At 43.5% G+C, this 18,912-nt stretch overlaps 1 protein-coding gene and 1 pseudogene across 3 annotated transcripts in view; one reads left to right on the forward strand and one right to left on the reverse strand.

Annotated features, from left to right (window-relative positions):
- Lhfpl2 (LHFPL tetraspan subfamily member 2) overlaps window positions 1–18,912 on the reverse strand; it is a 155,417-nt gene that overhangs the window by 13,627 nt on the left and 122,878 nt on the right. For all 3 annotated transcript variants that reach the window (XM_046427603.2, XM_046427587.2, XM_046427592.2), the window contains one exon: window positions 6,519–7,168. In XM_046427603.2, coding sequence (XP_046283559.1) covers window positions 6,519–6,948 — 430 coding nt within the window. In that variant the 5' untranslated portion in view covers window positions 6,949–7,168. The remainder of the gene's footprint in view (window positions 1–6,518; window positions 7,169–18,912) is intronic.
- LOC131423629 (small ribosomal subunit protein eS25-like) lies at window positions 11,349–18,033 on the forward strand (annotated as a pseudogene).

Genomic DNA, 18,912 nt, shown 5'->3' on the forward strand with positions numbered 1-18,912 from the left:
CCCTAAAATTGTTGAAATGCATTCTGACAAACTAATTTAGTCAGATTATTCCTTCCCAGCAGTTGGTGATGAAGCATTATTTCACATTCAGAGTGAGAGCTGCTTGTTAAACTGCTTATCTGCAACTAGAAGAACTTTATGAAATATTTTCTTGATAAAATTATTCACCTGACATGTAGGATTATGATAGCACCAGTTTGGTAATTCATAGAATGCAGCATAACACATGAAAGACACTTCTTAAAAAACTTGTTACTAAGCTATGAAATTTTCCAGACAATAAGTAAACTTCTTGCCTGCTGAGGGCACTGGGTACAGATAATGTTAAATAATTACTACAAGATCCAGGTGCCATCTTGTCAACAGAAGGCCACTGTGGTGGCCTCCTGTCACTGAACACACAGCCCCTCTGCATCTTGATTTGAAGTTACATCAAGTTGTGGACACGTATTTGTACTGATTCTTAAAGTTTTTTGATACTGGCTTTTCTCAACATGTGTATTTTTATATTTAGTCTTAAAAAGACAGATTGGTAGATATTTAATAAAGCTACAGGGAAGACCATGTATAATAAGTGGACTCATAAATGTGGTTGACTGTGCCATAACACAGTTCTTTATAAGAAATGTGAATTATTTTAAAGTGGCTTTACTGTTTAGAAGAATGCCACCACTGCCTCAGCTCCTGAAGGAGAGCCTGAACTGCCGTGTAAATACTAAGAGCCATGCTTAAGGGATTACTTGTTAATGTAACTTGAACATAGATCATCCATGGCTCTGTGATAATTTATGTCAACAATTAAATGGTTACCATGGCAAACCACTTTCCACATTTTATTTGCTCATCAGTTGCTATATCTTCATTTTAAGAAAGGTTGTACTTTCCTTCTAGACCATATAACTGATTCTTTAAAAATAGATCCCAATCTCTAGGCTCATATTAATGCCTGCTTTGTCTATCTGCTTTAGGAAGTAGTTTTTAATCTCATGACATGATTGCGCTCTTTATTCCCTTTATACATGATGACATGTTTTTTGCTTCTCTAGGGTATAGTTTATAAAATGATGACCTTCTAAGACAGCTTGAATGCAGACATTCAAGAAATTGTAGACCCAAGCCTTCAAATCTTTGCATATAATAGGCATCCCAAAACAGCTCCCTGAATTAAAATTTAATTCTGGCCTGCCTTACCATACCATCTCTACATTCTTTACCCCAAGGGATTACTAAACACTGATGAACTAACTCATCAACGTGTCCTATCTGTGGAATTCTTAAATTGATTCAGACATGGAACTAGTGACCTGATTTCTGGTGGAGGCATCATCTGTCTAGAGGAATCAGGAGTCCCTTTTGGTGAAACAGAAGCCTCCAGTGTCTGGCTCTCACTGAGAAGGAAAAGGAGGGCACACCCCTTTCACACTCCTCTGCCTCCTTCTCTGAGGACATTTTGAAGTTAGGCAACCAAGGTCAAAGAGAAAGCTAGGAGAATCTTTTAGGTATAAAATTATGGGATAGGACTCTTCTGTGCTTCCTGAGTTTCTGGTCTCCTTTCTCACATCTTTAATGATTGGTCTAGTCTTTTTTTGCCTGGGAGTTAATGCACAGGGAGGGAATCAGTCCAAATGAAAGGCTGGGACTAGGTTGGATTGTGGTTATCACCTTGATACTTAAGGTTATTTTTTCTACCTTGTGAAAAAGAAATACCAGTCCTAGATGGTTGTGATATATTTTGCATACCCACTTATACTTCCATACCCACTCAGATTCTGGACAAAAGCAATTCTGCACGCAGCAATGGCAAAACCATTTGCTCATCTTCTCAGAGTCTTATTTTCTTTTTTCATATTGTCCTTCTTCACCCTCAATCATTTTGCTCACTTCCAAGAAAGCTGAACCTCCCTCCCCGCCCCCACCACCACAGGCCCTTGGCCACCATGGCAAAGAGCAATTCCCCTGACCACACCCCTTCACCCCTGCCCTACAGAGGCCAGGTCTAGCCCAATCTAGCTGATCAGACTGGTGAGGCAACTTGCTGAGGCAATCCTGCTGGACTGAGACCCACATGGACAGATGATGGCAAGAGGGAATGTAGAGTGTGAGCATCAACAGGACAAAAGAAGCAAGCATGGGAGGGAAGACTGGAAGACAGCAGGCAGCCAGGCCCCACAGCTCAAGTGCTAGTCCAACCCCCATGGCAACCCCAGCGGGATAGGCCCAGCCAGCACAATTGAGCCAAATCCTGAGCTCATTTTAATGGCTTCTGTCCCAAACCTGAGTCACTGGGGATTCCATGGACTTCTAAGAGAGCCCTGCATGCACTTCCAAAAACAAACTGCACTATGCTGTCATGGAAAACCTGGATCTTTGCATTCTACAGTTTCACTGTGGATTACATCCAGGTCACAACCTAAGGAAGACAGCTGGCACAAAAACAACCCACTGGCTGATTACCCAGCTTTTGTAATGCATCCCAGAGGGATATGAACCCACGTGTGTTTCTGGCTCTGCCAAGTCCTGGCCAAGCCTCACCTAGTGAAGACCAATCAGCCTGTGATTTATTCTGCCAGGGGAGTCTGAGAAGCCACCTGCAATCAAAACTCAACTGTGGAAGCTGCCTCCAGAAAGAAAAGGAATGGAGAAGTGTGTGACAGGAGGAAACGGAGTGGGAGGAAGAGGTTTGTTTTCCTATTGATTCTATTACTACCTTCTGCTCTTAAGAGAGAGAGAGAGAGAGAGAGAGAGAGAGAGGTAGATAGATCTGAAGACACACCTGCACACCTGATCACACAGAGCCCCGGGACTGCTCTTCACCTTGCAGCCCTGTCATAGGCAGACTGTTATATAATGAATTTACCATGTGAACAGAACAAAATCAAGTCTACGATTATAAAAGATGTTCCTATTCTTCAGAATGCAGCAATTCTAGAAAACCCCAAAAATATACTTTGAAATTTGTCAAGAAAGCAGAAATATTTAATAAGTATTGTCATCTGGTGCCATCGTTCACCGTAGGCAAGCGCTGTGCTGGAGTCTTCCTTGTGTTATCTAATACTCAAAGCAGCCTTGAGGTATGTGTAAGTGAAAAAAAAGGCTTAAACAAGTGAGGCAAATTGGCCAACGTTTCACAGCCACTTTAAGGCCAGGTGTGAACTCTTAACTACTGCCCAGAGTGAATGCTGGACACCATGGGTTCACCATGAGGATGTGTCAGCTGGTGCCCCAGTTAGGCAAGGCCTCAAAGGCAAATCCTTCTACCTGTTAACAGTCAATCGTTTTGTTTTTTTTTTCTTTTTGAAGTAATTTCAGGTAGGAATTCCACTGCTAGCTGATTCTTTCACACTTAACTTCTAATATCAAGACTTTAATGATTTATATTTTTTATTGACAGGGCTATATAACCCTATGGTCTACTTATTCCTTAAAATTAGGTGTGGCAAAGGAATATGCTGTCTATATAATTTTCCATCTAGTCACATTTTATAAAAATGTCATTTTTTTTGCCAAAATACAAGTTGTAAGACGAAACCCAGCCACAGTGTACTTCTAAAGAACCCTTGTGTTGTTCTGGCAACGGCCTCCTTTCTCACCATTTGTCTCAATGCTGAACAGATTCAGGATTGGGGGGCAGGGCGGGGAGGCATGGAAAGGAAAGACTGGTGCTCACAGCTGCAAGTCCTTGGCTGAGGCTGGGCTGACCAGGTGCTAGGACAGTACGCTGGCAGAAGAAAAAGCAAGTCAGCTGCTCTGGACACTGGTATGGCAACTTTCTTGGCCATCCATTCAGGACAAGGGCTGCTGCCTGCATTGGCTTGAACAGCCTGATGAGGACCTGCATCAGGGAGAAAGCCCACCGAATCCCTTCGCAGAAAGTGCCCCTGAACACATGAAACATGGCTTAGTCCATCTTTCTTATTATTTCCTTGCTGAGGTGTGGTGTTAGGCTGCAAAGGGAAAAGAAACCACTTCTTTCCTGGGTTTCAGTGCTCAGGGGCCCCTGGAGAGCAGAGTGACAAGACAGGAATCTCTGCCTCCTGCCAATTTAAAGTTGTGAGTAATTTCAGAATTTTTGAGATGCTGTCTAAGTAGTGTGGAGAGAAAGTTAAAATTTCTTTAGAAAACTCAAACTTTGAAAGAGACAAATGACCTGCAGACTGGCCCCTTGGGTGTACTCTTACCTCCTTCTCAATTCCTCTCCCCAAAGGCCTTATGCCTAGAGAAAAGCTAGAAAACCTCACTGGAGTGTACAAATAATACCTAAGAAATATGTACTTCACATAAATGACACACCATTTATGTGAAGCTACAAACAGAACACAAAAAGATGTGTTAAGACTAATCCACACTTGTAGAGGTGGAATTCACTGGACTAATCCATTATTCAAAACTGCATATTAGTAGCCTACAAAATTAAAGGGTGTTTATGTTGCTTCTTAATGACTTCAAAAGACAGGTTTGGTGTTGGGGCCCAAGATGTCCCACCTCATGATGTAAAAGGCCAATGGTTTGCTAGAAGGCAGATCAGTAGTGATGAGAAGTATTCCTCGAGAAGCAAGCCAGGAGTCTAACCTGCATACCATCATACTGATAAACCACAACCAAGGCATGAAATCATGGAGGATGTGCAAACTCAACATAGTGAGGGAAAGTTAAACAAATCCTCCTCTCTGGTCAACCAGGGATCTTCAACGAGATTTATAAATTATGTGTGCTGGCTTCACTTTATCTACATGTTTATTTTGACTTTTCAAAAGCCTTTGGTAATACTTTACAAAAGTTTTAAGGTAAACACCTGAGGTACTTTGTGTCTGATGGGACCTCTAACCAAAAAAAAAAAAAAAAAAAAAGTGTGTAGGGGGGGTGAATTCTGTACTCAAAATCTTTCTTATTTAACATTTCTGGAAGGTGAAATGCCAAACCCAAGGGGATATACTTCAGATTTCAGAAGTAAATAGAAAGGGGACAATCAATTTTACAGAATCAGAAATCTAAGATTAAAAAAATACACATTTAAAGGTAAGGTTATATTTTCAGAATAGCAATGCTGATGTTCAGGGAGTTGGTACACTCATCTAAAGTAGAACTGCTAGTTAGTGGCAAAGCTGAAAAATGGAATTCTGGCCTCCTGGATTCTGTGAGTGCTTAGGATTGCTTTGGTCATTCATGATATGGCTGATCCTAGCAGATAAAGAAATGAGGGTCCTAAGATTTTTCTTTGAGACAAAGTTTAAAGGCCCTGGTGTCTGAATGGAGTACTCCCCTCACCCCCGTGAAAGCAAATCAGAATGTAGAGCAGGATCTCCATCATCTCTCTTGGCCCTTTATGTCTACTCTTTCCTGTAAATGCACACCACACATGGGCCCCCTAAGATTTGAGAAACAAACTTTATCTTATCAGCTATTTGGGGGGAAAAACACCCTGTCATTTGGTCTGTTTATTTGGAAGCAAGCCCTGCTGAGCTCAAGCATTTGAGGCAGAGTAGAGTTAATTCATTTGGGGTCTGTTTCTTTGCAGCCCTGGACACACGGCTCAACACTTATCTTTACACCAAAGAGGCCCATGTTCTCTTAAATTTGCTGAGGAATCACCTGTGCCCTTCATTTAGCGCTGTAAGTGGATTCCTGTTCTTCCCCCTTTGTATCTTGGTTAAAAAGTTAAAACACCCCCACCCCTGCAAAATTAAAGCAATAGTCCATTCCTTCCACTTCCATGGGATGTCTTCCAACAGCTTTCTGTGTGTTTCTGCCACACAGAGTCCTTTGAGCTGTCCCTTGGGACAGACTGCTGCTCTCTTGGTTCAGAATCTACCTTTCAACAATCTGGAGGAAGTCTAGGAAAGTGCAGGGGGCAGTGAATCTTTTCCTTTAGCTCACAGCCTTCCCTGGGGGAATCACCATAAAGAGCTCATACTTTTCTTCCCACCCATTTCTAACAAGCTCTTTAGTGAGAAACTGCCAGAAAGTGGAAGAGTTAGCTTGCATTTTCTGATCTGAGTGCACAGAACATTCTGTCAAGCTCCAGGAGACAGACAATTTAAATCAGAACAGCATTAAACACAGAGCAGCTGATACTAATTCCTTCCCAGTCTGTATTTTCCCTACCCAACGCTGAAACCATAGGGTGGCAGGAGCAGGCTGGAGGCTTCCTATTGAACACCCACACCAATTTCCTTAGCAGAACACTTGGTGCAGGTGGGACTCACTCTCACCACCATTCTTCCAGCAGATGCAGTGACAAGGAAAGCATGATTTTAATTGAATGGAGAAAGCAAAAAGGAGTAGTTACTCAAACAAAACTCAATAATTTAGACCTAGAGGGAATAAGCCATGAGGAAGTTCAGGCCACACAAGAGAAGGGGTCTTCCTCCTGGGTTAAGAGTTAACACAGGTAAACCTCATTAAAGGGAAGGTCTTTTTCAAAAGCAGCAAGAAGCCAGTGTGAATCAACAAGTGCCAAGCTGCAGTGGAAGTCTGTTTCCCTGGAGTGAAAGCTGTTTCCTTCTGTCCTGCTCACTTACCTGCGATTCCTTGCAAGAGCCCGCAGACGTTGAAAATGCTTTTCTTCATGATGCTTTGCACACACATGGTGAAGACTGACACCAAGGCCACCATGCAGAGAATGAAGATCCCCACGGCCAGGAAAATAGCAGTGGCCTGCCAGAAGCCACTGGCGATCTCGCCGAAGCTCTCAGCGTAGGGCCCGCACAGCGTGTCCCGCGGGAAGTGCTGCACGCCGGGGTTGCGGATGCAGCGGGCATAGATGCCCAAAGTTGGGTGGTAGGGCTCAGAGGGGCTCCCGCCCGCGCCGGCCGGCTCGGCATTGCCGCGGCTCTTAGCTTTCCCAATTAGCCAGTCCGCGCTCATGAAGGCAATGAGCTCCGCAAAGGCCACCACAATACTCAGGAGGGTCCAGAGCATCGAGCGGCAGGTGACAATGACATGACACATATTGATGTTCACGGCGGAGAAAGAGGCAGGAATCCACGGGGTCAACCAAAACAGCTAGCCGACTAGGCGGGAGGCTGCTCAGGAAGGCTGAGAAGGAAGTCGCAGCAGTGGTCATTCACTCCCGCGGCCGGCGGCAGCAGCGCGGTCCCGGGCGCGCGGCATTCGTGCTGAGTGACACCGAGTACTGCGCTGGGCGGCAGCAGCCCCGCGGCGGCCTCACCTAGAGCAGAGGAAAGAGCGGAGGGCGTGAGCGGCTCGCCAGGCCCCGCCCCGCGCAGCCCACACACTCGCGGGCTGCACCCGCCCCCTCGCGGGACGCCGGCCACCTTCCCGCCTCGGCTCCGCGTCCCTGCTCCACCCGCTCTTCCCGCTCTGTCCGGTCAGCGACAGAACGGTGTCTACCACACTCTGGTCCCCAGGCAGCATGCATAACCGGTCTTAGCATATATGGGGTTTGTTTCCACTTCTCTGAGACCACAGGCTCAAAACTGGGGCAGCATAGCAGGAGAGAGTGGCGCTAGCACCCACCGGGGCACCCAGTCATACAGGGGACACAGTTCAGGTGCTGAACTCTCGGGAGCAGCTGGCTCCTGATCTCTTATCTTTTATTAGGGAAGGGGGGAGGGAAAAGGCAGTGCAGGAATCCAGATCAAGACAGTGAACTATGTCAGTAGACTGGCTATGTTTTCTAAAGTGTGCTGGACTCTGGCTACTGTTCTGGTATTAGATACGCTAAATTCTAGAAAACTTGCACCAAAAACTTTTGCTCGGCAGCAGAGAAATAATTTCCAACTTTTATTGTCTGGAAATGAAATTACTAGCAGAGAAATAAAATTATTTGCTTCCTAGGTAAATGAGAATGTAAAAGGAAAAACCCATGAAAAAGAATAAACGAAATATTGCTACCCAAATTTATCTTTCACCTATTTCTCATATTATTTTAGACAAAATGATTTATATTAATTAAAACTCAAGAAGGGGGAAAACCTCATAGAAGAGTTCATGGCTTACTAGGAAAAAATATTCAAAACAGAGACATTAATGACCATTAACTATGATTACAACTGAGTGGACTTGTTGACAACAGAAACTTGTCTATGAAGAATGCATCTCTTGAATTGTCCCAATTCATCACATGTGCCTCTGCCTTAGCTTCAGTTCACCCCAGGTCTGGAACTCAACATGCCCATTGTTTCTGATTTCACAGAGGGCTCATTCTGTTCCTGAGGACAAATGACTTCATTACCAGAGGACTTTGCCCCAGTGGCTCAACCCTCTTTCAGAGCCTGAACCCTGTATCAGGGGCTGGCAGTGCTCATCTGCAGCTCTGTTTTCTGCCCCTTCTCCAAGGTCAGGCAGAATCAAGATGCGCATATCTGACATCTGGGCATATGGCCCTTCTCTGAGTGTTCAATCTTATTATGTCAACTCCATGAGAACTACAAAGAACTCCTCAGCATACTGAGCTCTGTTGAGGCAGAGAGCTATCTAAGAGGGAAGGGGGTAGGGAAATAAGGAAGCCCAGTGCCAAAGCTTAACATGCCTGTTTTTACACCAAGCATCAGCTCTGCCTGCTGGTTGAGGTCCTAGTGAGTGGCGACTTTACTCTTCTCATGAATCATGATGTCTTTAAAAACTCCTCACATCACTGTTGTTACACAAGATGCTATTTTGAGGACATAGTTAGTGTAATACAGGGAACATATGGACCTAATTGTCAGGGTGTATGTGTGTGTGCAATGGGGCTGTGCTAAGCACTGGATAAGGGAGAGGTGGTGTGTTCCACTGAGGGAGTTTTAGTGTCCCTCAGATCTGGGTTCCAAAGCCGCTTCCACCACCACCTGGGTTTACCTATACACTGGAGACAGTAAAGGTATCTAGCACACAAGATGGGTGTAAGGAAGAAACAAGCACATCTTAAAGCATTCAGCACAGTGCCCAGCAGAATAAGAGTTCTGTAAGTATCAACTTCCTTCCTTCAGTAGAAAACCAATTTGCTATGTAATCAGCCCCTCTCCATCCCTGTCCCTCTAGTTAATGGCAATTTTTCAATGTGAATATACATATTAATTCCTGTGCTAAACTGCAGGACTCTTCTACAATCTCTCAGGTGACTTGTATCTTAATGGCTATGACAGTGTCCGCTGTCCTGGTCAGCAAGCTCAGCTTGGGGTCAGGAATGCAAGTAGGTTGCAGTTTCCCATGAGAAATGCTGTGAAACTTCATAAGCAAGGAAGATGATGGGGTGTTTGGGCTTAGCAAAGTGGTCCATGTCAAATTGGAGGTAGGACAATTTAAAGGCCCACATGCTTAAGCTCAGAAAATATAGTTCCCTCTCTATTTGTGCTAAAACAATCACCAGTTCTTGTATTTGCACTAGAATGGCTGGGATGTGGCCTCTATTCTCTGTTTTGAACTGGAGATAAGATGCTTTGGTCTCTCCTGAATGTTTACTAACTGCTGCTATCAGAGGACAGCCACAATATGCAAGGCTAACTGACTAAAACTGTATCTTCCTGGGGATTCAAATGAAGTCTAATTTAGGGTGCTGGGACAAGGGGAAATCTGGAAAGGCAGCAGGGGGTTTCTGGAATGGTCTGAGTCATATGAAGTGTCCCAGTTAGGCCATATGCACAGAAAGGCAGGCACCTGCTGAGACAACATTTCTATCAAAGGGGAAACAGATCTTTGTTATAGATCCTTGTTAGCAGCAGGGAAACTGGACACAGTCCTCCTCAGAGCTCCATGAAGCACACTCATAAAACAAGGCCCCAATGCCATTTCATGTAAAAGTCTTCTCTCCATGGGTCACTAAATGCCTTTTTCCTCTAAGCTACCTGACTTTATTACTACACCCCTGATGACTGTGGGTAATTTGGACAGCCCTCTGACTTTCAGAAAATAATGTCACAATTGTCACAAAGGTCCACAACATAAACCCTCTTAGCAAATAACTTACATACACACACACAACAAAAACAAACAAACAAACAAAACAGAAAACTAGAATCATGCAGAAATCTACAATTTCATTGACAGAACAGAGAGAAAAGAGGAGTTTATAAAGGCTCATCTGTGGTCGTTGGTAGTATACTGATACATCCTTCACATTGCCCTAATTACAAGAAGGGAGAAGGTGGTGAGTAGCTCTGAGCTGGCATTTGTAGCTTGGATCACTGGGTTCCATCTCTGGCACCTTTCTGTTGTCAGTTGGAAGGGAAAGTACACATGTAGCCAGAACCAGGCGGTGCCCACTGACTAGGTTACAGGAATAGAAACCTAGGAGCAAAGTGCACCTCCACCTAGAAGGTGGAGAAAGACTAGAAGAACATCAGTCAGAGCTGCAAATAGCCCCCATTTTCCAGCATGACAGGAACAGTAGAGAGTATGGCTAAGACAGTGTTTTGAAGAGCACTACCTTGCTTGCTCACCTGGGTTCTGTTTCTTAACTTTACTATAAAAATTTCAAACACAGATATAAGTTGACAAGAATAAACATTGAGGGGCTGGGGGATGTGGCTCAAGTGGTAACGCACTTCCCTGGCATGCTCGGGGTGCTGGGTTCGATCTTCAGCACCACATAAAAAAAATAAAATAAAGATATTGTGTCCACCAAAAACTGAAAAATAAATATTAAAAAATTCTCTCTCTCGATTCTCTCTTCTATTAAAAAAAAAAAAAGAATAAACATTGAGCATCCATGTACCAACACCCAGATTCAGCATTTGCTAACATTGTCCTATATCTGTTCCACTGATCTACAGCATACACATTTTTTTCTGAACCGCTTAAAAATGAGTAGCAAATGTTGAATACTCATCCCTAAATACTTTAGCATACATATTCTAAAAATAAGGACATTTTCCTCTATAAACACAAAAAAATTAATATAACTGGGAAAAGTGACAATAATACCCTTATAGCCAATGCCTAATCTATACTCCTAATCCATTTCCATATCTCATTCCATTTTTTATAGTCATTTTTTTTTCTTAAACCATGACTCATGCATTGTACTTGGTTGGTTTCTAGACAAGAATAGTCTTTCCTCCCTGATCTATCCTCCCTACTTTTCCCAATATTAACTATTTGAATATACTAGGCCAGTTATCTTACAGGATATCCAACAACCTAGATCTGTATATTTTCTCCTGAGGTCACTTAAACTTGTTCTGTATCATCTGTTTCATAGAAACAAGTTAACTCCAAAGGCCAGTTCAGATTCAGCTTAAACAAGTTTACAGAGAATCCAAAATCGTGATGCCGTACACTTCCTACTACATCACTGGAAGGAACATTCCTGGGTCTGCACCTCAGAACCAGAATAATTTTATGCATAGATGTGTGTGCATGTGCGTGTGCGTGTGTGTGTGTTTCTATATACACACATACACATCATATGTGTGTTAGTTCCAAACCGGAAGAGTCAGAATTAGTGGGGAATGAGTGAAGGCTGGTCTGGGCAGGCCCCTGCATGTTTGAAGATTCCCTCCTGGTGGATTCTGAGAGATGCCATCCTGGAAGCTGAAGAGGAATTTTCAGAAATGTGTGCTGTATTTCCTTGAAATGGACCTATGTTTTATTAAAAAAAAAAAATCTGTAGACCTAGGGAGGGAGATAACAACCTAAAAGAGATGTGGCCCCTCCCTGGAGAGTTTTACTTGAGCCAAGAGAATGCTGATTACAAGAGAGAAAAGCTTTCATGTAACAGAGTTACAATTTAACAGTAGTCTGGAGACCACAGCCCTTCCTCCAACTCCAGAGCCTCCTTTCAAAAGGACAACCTGGCTTCCATGGACACTGCTCTCTTCCCACTACCCCTGCCCTTCAGCCCATCCAGAGGGGCAGTGGGCACCAGGAAGTACCACATTGGCTTTTGCATGAAACTACGTGAGTGGGGAGAACACAACGCTTTCAGTGTCATAAACGGACCCAAGACCAAATCTCAGCTCTGGGTCTTTTCAGGCTGTTTACATCAAACCTCTGCAGGTCTCAGTTTCCTTACCTCCAAAATAAGGCAAGTAGCACCTTGCTCACAAGCCACAAGGAGCAAAGGTGAGTATGTGTGTGTAGAATCCCCAGCATACCTTCTAATTCACAGGGCCCAACTTATGTCACTAACTGATCATTATGTGTGCTTAGTTTATTATTAGCACGATGTTTGTGGTGCAATAAGCACTAAAAACTACCAGCACTGAGGTGGAGTTTCTGGTCCTGTTTGTGAGCAGCGGTCCCTTTTTCCTGACATCCCTGTGAGGTTGCAGTGTCCCTGATGCTCTTTGAACTTCATGATGCTGCCCAAGGAGTTCAACAAGAAAGATGCCAGAGAGTTGACCAAGAAAAACAAAGACCCAGTGGACAAAGCTGTGGACAGAGCCAAAAAGAAGATGTCAAAGTTCAGGACAAGCTGACTAACCTAGTCTTATTTGACAAAACTACTGATGACAAACTCTGTAAGGAAGTTCCCAACCATGCACTCAGAGACTGAAGAGTCATTCCCTGGTCTGAGCAGCCCTTCAGATGCTTCTCAGCAAAGGATTTATCAAACTGCTTTCAAAGCACAAAGCTTATCAAATGGGTTTCAAAGCACAGGGCTTCAGTAATTTACACTAGAAATACCAAGGGCGGAGATGCCCCAGTTACTGGTGAAGATCAACCAACTGTACACTTGGAAAAACAAACCTTCATTAAATTTTTTAAAAAGCTCCAATTATTAATAAATTTACTACATTGAGCCATGAGGCCCAAATAATCAGTGTATCTCTAAGCATATTGTATTTTGTAGCCAGCTCACTGGAATCTTCTTGGCCAATATCTGTTTTTATTATTAACATCTTTCTCAGATGCATGAGTTATACAAGTTAAATGCTAGGCAAGAAGGCCTCCATCCCAGGGTCTTCTACAAGGATAAGAAGATTAGGTAAGCAGAATGTGTGTGTTTTTGCTTCTGAAATTTGGAAAGACTCTCTAGGGCACTGCTTTTTAGAGTGTGATCCCTGAACCACACACCCCCGCCCCCGCATCCCCTAGAGGAGGACACAGGGACAGCTGTTGAAGAAGCCTAAGTCCCTGGTCCCCATCCGCTGACGCTAGAGTCCTGGAGGTGGTAACGGAAACTGTGTCTCTAACAATCTCCCAGCAGATTCTTCCACAGTGAGGTGAAAGCAGTCCAAAGCAGGTAGAAGAAAAGAGGTCAGGGGGAGTGTGGCCCGGCTCCATCAAGACACAGCCAGTGGTCAGCCTGCCTGTCCTCTGCACAGCTGAGGAAGGGTGAATCTGTAGGGAGGGCAGCTGTTCCTCAGCTAATCCTCAGATGGCATGAATGAGCTTCCCAAATATTCAGGACCTTCTCTTCAGAGCACAAACAACCTCAGAACCAACGGGCAGCACTGGTACAAAATGCATGGTGCCTTGCACAACATTTTCTTTTATCCTTTTTTAAAATCACCTACCAGAGGAAGTTTTGTGAACTCTCACTCTGGCCACTTCATAAAACACTGGCTACAGAAATGAAAACATCTTGATGCTATGCTGTTGAACAGGAGGATGCAAGTGCACTAATATTTATTATTCTTTGAGTGACAGACATTCTAAGCATGTTCAGCTCCTCCTGCTTTTGTCATTACCCTTTCCTGAGCCTCCATGACAAGCCCCTCTCCTCCATCCCACCTCTGACTCTGCTGGAAAGTCACTGAAACTGTGGTTCTCAATGGGGGCAATTTTGCCAATGGGGACATTTACCAATGTCCGGAGGCAGTGGTGTTGTTACAACTTTGAGTGGGTGTGCTAAACATCCAGTGTTTTGGACAGCCACCATAATGAACAATGATCTGGCCCCAAAAGTCAGTAGTATGGATGTGAAGAAACCCTGCTTCCTCAGAGAGCAGTTTTTAAACACGCAGGTGCAACTTAAAATAAATGTCTATAATCTTAACATTTTAAAAACGTCTCTTCTAATGAGCATGCTGTGTTCTATGATCTGGATAGACATTCACAATATCTACTAAGCTAAATACATTTTTAGTTGTCTTTTGAAAAATAAAAATAAGTTTTAAGGTACATTCTAGTGTGAATGTCCCAGACACAATGACAGAACTGTGGAGCCCAACTTGCCATTGACCCAGGAACAGTGCTATGGATCCTTCCTCTCCAGGGGTCACATGTTAAAGTTAGCTTCTGTTTTCAATAATAACTATTCTGAAAATAGCAAAATGGAGCTCCCCACTTATAAGTACAAGGAGTTCTTGTGCTGTTAACTTGCTTTATCTGGACTTGCCTATGCAAACTTGGCCATATCACCTTATTTTGTTCAAATTCTCCTCCTCCAGAGGTGGGTGGGCCACTCAGTACATGCTCTGGTGGACACCTCAGTCACTCCAAATGTAGGAAATTCATGAAGTAGACCTAGGAGATTCTCAGGCATTCTGACTCTTACCTGACCCAGTTCAGCTTCCTGTTCAGGATGCTTCCCTCTCCCCTTGAACTGGTTGGTGGTTTCAGTTGTTGGGTGGCCCCCTTCCCCAAAAGCACCTGAATGATCTCTTTTTTTCTTGGCATGGAGACACCCAGTGAGCCCTCCTCACCTCCTGCTCAGTCAAGCCTGTTCTTTAATTTACCAGTCCTGGTCTGTACCAGATTCCTTTCTGGATGCCATATTCCAACTCTTCCTGTGTCTAATGGGTCTGCTTCCTGAGCACTCAGTTCTAGAGGGGTCCTTTTCCCACCATTGCCTTAGGGCAGCTGCATCCAGAGATAACAGGTCTTCTCATCCTATTTTCTAAATGACCAATTCTTTAAGACTTCTGAAGTTCTACTTACATATTTTATATTTACCTGCTATTGCTACAACTGCCCTCATCTAAAAGTGTCCAGAATGAGTCTGTCTTCATATGTCTGTCCTTCTGGGTCTGCCAGACAGGAAGGATTATACAGATGAACTTCAAGGCAGAGACTAAGGCCTGATTTAGCCAGGGCACTATGCCTGACTATACACACTATGGGTCAGAAGCTTTTTTTTTGGTTTGTTTTAATGAAATTGAAACTTGAATTTCAAGAGTTGCCTTTTAATGTCACTGCTTTACATAATTTTAAATAGAAAGCATCTTTCAAGTTTACAATGAATTCTGTGATATCAGGCAAAGGCCTTAAAGTAAGCTTAGTCTTTTCAGGATAAATAAAAAAGTACAGACTTTTAATGGCAAAAAGTCATAAGGGTGGAAAACAGAGAATTAAAAAAAAAAATCCAGAGCTATAACTTCCTTCTTGAACTCCCTGTTATTGTAGGGGGAAGCTTCAAACACTCTCCATTCAAATGACTCAACTCTGAGAATTATTAGTCCTTAGGGAATGGGCTTCTGGCTCGTCTCCACAGACAGCTGGGTACCTCTCTGCCTTCTAGAACACTGATGAACATTCATTCTCACAGCAACTGCAGGTTTGTAGACCCTTCTATACAGAGGCAGAAAGAATCACTGCTTGTTCACAACATACAGTGCCATCAGCCAGGTTCCCTTCCAGCAGCTTAACAAACCCCAAACATGAGCAATGGGGAGGATTATGTCACCTGCTATTTCTGAGTCTCTCACACAACCTCTCAGAACACCAGAAAACCCAATGATCAACTAGAATAAGAGCCCTGTCTGGACTGGAAGCTTTGGGGAAAGCTCTGTGAAAGATGGTATTTGAAGTAATGGTATCATTGCTTCAAATATTCCCTATCCTTCCTTGGAAGAGGACTTTATTTCTCCACCCACCCCATTGACAGCACTGACCATGGAACCTACTTTAGCTCATCCAAATTGAGCAGCAACCCATGAATTCTCATTTTCCTTTGCCATAACATCTGAAAAATCCCAGAGTCCCCTTCATCAGTCATGTCCCTGACAACATGAAGCAGAGGTACAGCTACTCCACATGGACATGCAGTGTGGGCAAAACCCCAAACTTCTGCTGTTGCCAAATAGGTCACATCAAGTGCCACCTCTTCTGAGGACAGGAGTCCCTGGCTGAGTCAGAACACCTGCTCCTGCTTCCTCCTCTCTTTGGTGTCAGGTTCAATTCAATGTCACCATCCTCTGAAAGATTTTTTTTTTTTAGATTATTAAAGGTCACTTGGTGAGACATAGTCAAGTGTGGCCTACAGTCTCAGAAGCACACACTGTATAATTCAACTAGGTAAGCTGCTTTAATAAAAACTTTGTTCTTAATGTGTTTGAAGTTAACTAAGAAAGGAAAAAAAATTCCCTTTTGGGTAAGTGAGGACATCAGAAGTATTTCCCAGAGTTCAGTTTGAAGATCCTTTCCCACATTAGGCGTGTCCAACATCTCTTACCAAATGAGTCACAACTTGCTCAGAGTGACTGCTTCTCCTCCTTCCACTCGTGGTTCTCCTGAGAGCTATATTTGAAGAGGCTTGGGCCACCTCCTGCCCCTGCAGTTAGGGATGTACTAGGAAGTTGTCTTCCAGCAACTACAAGACCAGTGCTCTGGGCTTTGTCTAAAGTGAAGCTTGCCCAGCAGGAAGCTTGGAAGACACCTCATGGACCAGTTGGTACAGGTGTTTGGCACAGAACCAAAATGCAGGTGTCTCAGAGACCTGTCTCCAACATGCATCAGACCAGATCCTTCCAACTAACAGAGGCAAGAGGGCTGGAGTGAGAACGTCAACAAGCAGAGCAGGGCAGGAAGCCATCAAGGAGAGCGGTGGAGATGACTGAGGCCCTGGACCTTGGACTGTGGAGCTAGGAAGCCCAGCAGGCCAATATCTCCCAGTAAGTGGGAGGGAGTGGAAAGCTGAGTCACCAGCTAGAACTAGTGAGTTGGGACCACACTTTGCATTTTTCCATGCCACCTCCACCATCAAGTCAGAATATTCCTTCTGGAAATATGGTCATTTCAGAGATGAAGGACAAGAATGTGACATGAGGGTGAAAACTAGTGGCTTCCATGAGAAGTCATTCATTAACTCATGAGGCCCAGTGCTGTGGACAGGTTTTAATTTAGGTACTGCTCCCTTCTGAAACAAGTCCTTTAAAATGAAAACAAAACCCCCAACAATATGGTATCATTTTATAAATCCAAAATTTTAAGAGACAAGAATGTTAATCTAGAAACACACATAGGTAATAAAAAAATAGCAAAATTATTTTTCTTTCTTTGTACATTCACTAGTCCCAACATCTGACCCATCAGTGATACTGACAGAAGAAAGCAGGAATGGTTGATGTCCAAGCTGGCCTGCTAACCCCAGTCCCAGGTGGCTATTAAGGCAGTGACAGGTATGGAGAGAAGTACAGCAGAAACTTCCTTCTACAGAGGCTGAGGGGACCATCTAGCTGCCTGACTCCCAGAGTGCGGGACCCACACCTGCCAGCTGAAATACCCTCCCAGCAATTTCCTGGAGGACAAAGGCAGAAGCAGTTTGGAACAGCAGCAGCCTCACTCAGAATCCCATTAAAACAACACTGCAAGCACATCACAAAGCCACAAGCTTTGAGTTTACTTGCAAAAGTTATCAGCAGAGTGATGAGTTTCTAATTACCCACCCAAGGACAGTATCCACGGACCAGTCTAACAGTAAGACAACTCATATTCTTAAACACCAAGAGCCTAATTTGGGATTTACTCTGGCCCAAGACAATGCTAATAGTTACTTGCTTTTTTCTTTTTAAACCTGAGGTCACTTCTGTTTCTAACCAGTATTGCTAAGCTGCAGTAGAATGTAACAAGTTTGGAGGATGATTTAAAAGCAAAGAACTTAAATCTAACATAGGTGATACAGCACTCAAATGTTCACTGATTAATTCACTCACATGACTGCTGGCTTTTCACAACCAAAGACAGATGCAGCCTAACGTCTGAACTGCCTTGTCTTGTGGGTCACCCTCTGAGAGCCAAGGAGCTGAGAAGGATCTGAAAATGGCCTAAGCCTTATGTATTGAATACAAGTGCAATAAAGACCGTAATGTACAAGGTGAAAATTCACAACAAGGTTCTGTATGATTTTATGTATTGAAAACCTTCCCTCTCAAGAGCCCCATTTCTCTCACAGATTTAAGATCCATAAAATATTGTGTTATTAGGAATACACACACTTGTGATGCTACTTTAAAAAAGTTTTTTGAGGGGCTGGGGTTGTGGCTCAATGGTAGAGTGCTCACCTAGCATGCTTGAGGCACTGGGTTCGATCCTCAGTACCACATAAAAATAAAATAAAGATATTGTATCCACCTAAAAACTAATAAATAAATATTTTTTAAAAGTTTTTTGAAAAAAAAAACCAACCCAGCAATGTAGATCCATAAGCTGTATCCACACCCAGTTTACCCAACATTGTACATCTTGATGATTCATAGCTGGAGATCAAGCTATGCAGCAGTTTTTAATTTTCCCCTAATGAGAATGCCAAATCCAAAACCGTAGACAGGTTTAAACTTTCTTCATTTATTAACTTAAGGAATTCCCAAGATATTTAGGATTCAAATTCTGTTTTAAAAACATATGGGCTGAATGGCAGCTTCCACAGGGATGCACACCAGTTCAACATATGGTTGCAACAGCTTCAGGTATTTGGAAACCCAGAGCCATCCTGTAACTCAAGCAAAATCCTTGGCCTGCAGTACTGAGCTGGCCTAATGACTCAGGAATGCACAATGGGAGTAGGAGCCCAGTGAGCTTTCCTCCTGGCCACCTAGATGAAATCACTGCAGGCTCAGAGTTCAAGAGGGTCAAAGAAAATCCATTTTTGAGAATTCTGAATCCCTGTACTTTTTCATAGGATCTGATAAGCTCTTTCTGGGAAAAATGACTTCTTATTACAGCTTCAACAATAGTGAGGTATAGTGAGGGAAGAGAAAGTTCAATTGGGTGTCTCAGAAGAAGAGGGCAGGTGCCAGAAGACCAGGCCATTTAAACACAAAAGCAAAAGTGTTTGAAAGGCTTGGGCAGAAGAGGCTTTAGGTTCAC

Source organism: Marmota monax, unplaced genomic scaffold (assembly GCF_021218885.2).
Source record: "Marmota monax isolate L192 unplaced genomic scaffold, Marmota_monax_Labrador192_F-V1.1 WCK01_AAM20220418_F8-fsc00018, whole genome shotgun sequence".
Taxonomy (NCBI): Eukaryota; Metazoa; Chordata; class Mammalia; order Rodentia; family Sciuridae; genus Marmota; species Marmota monax.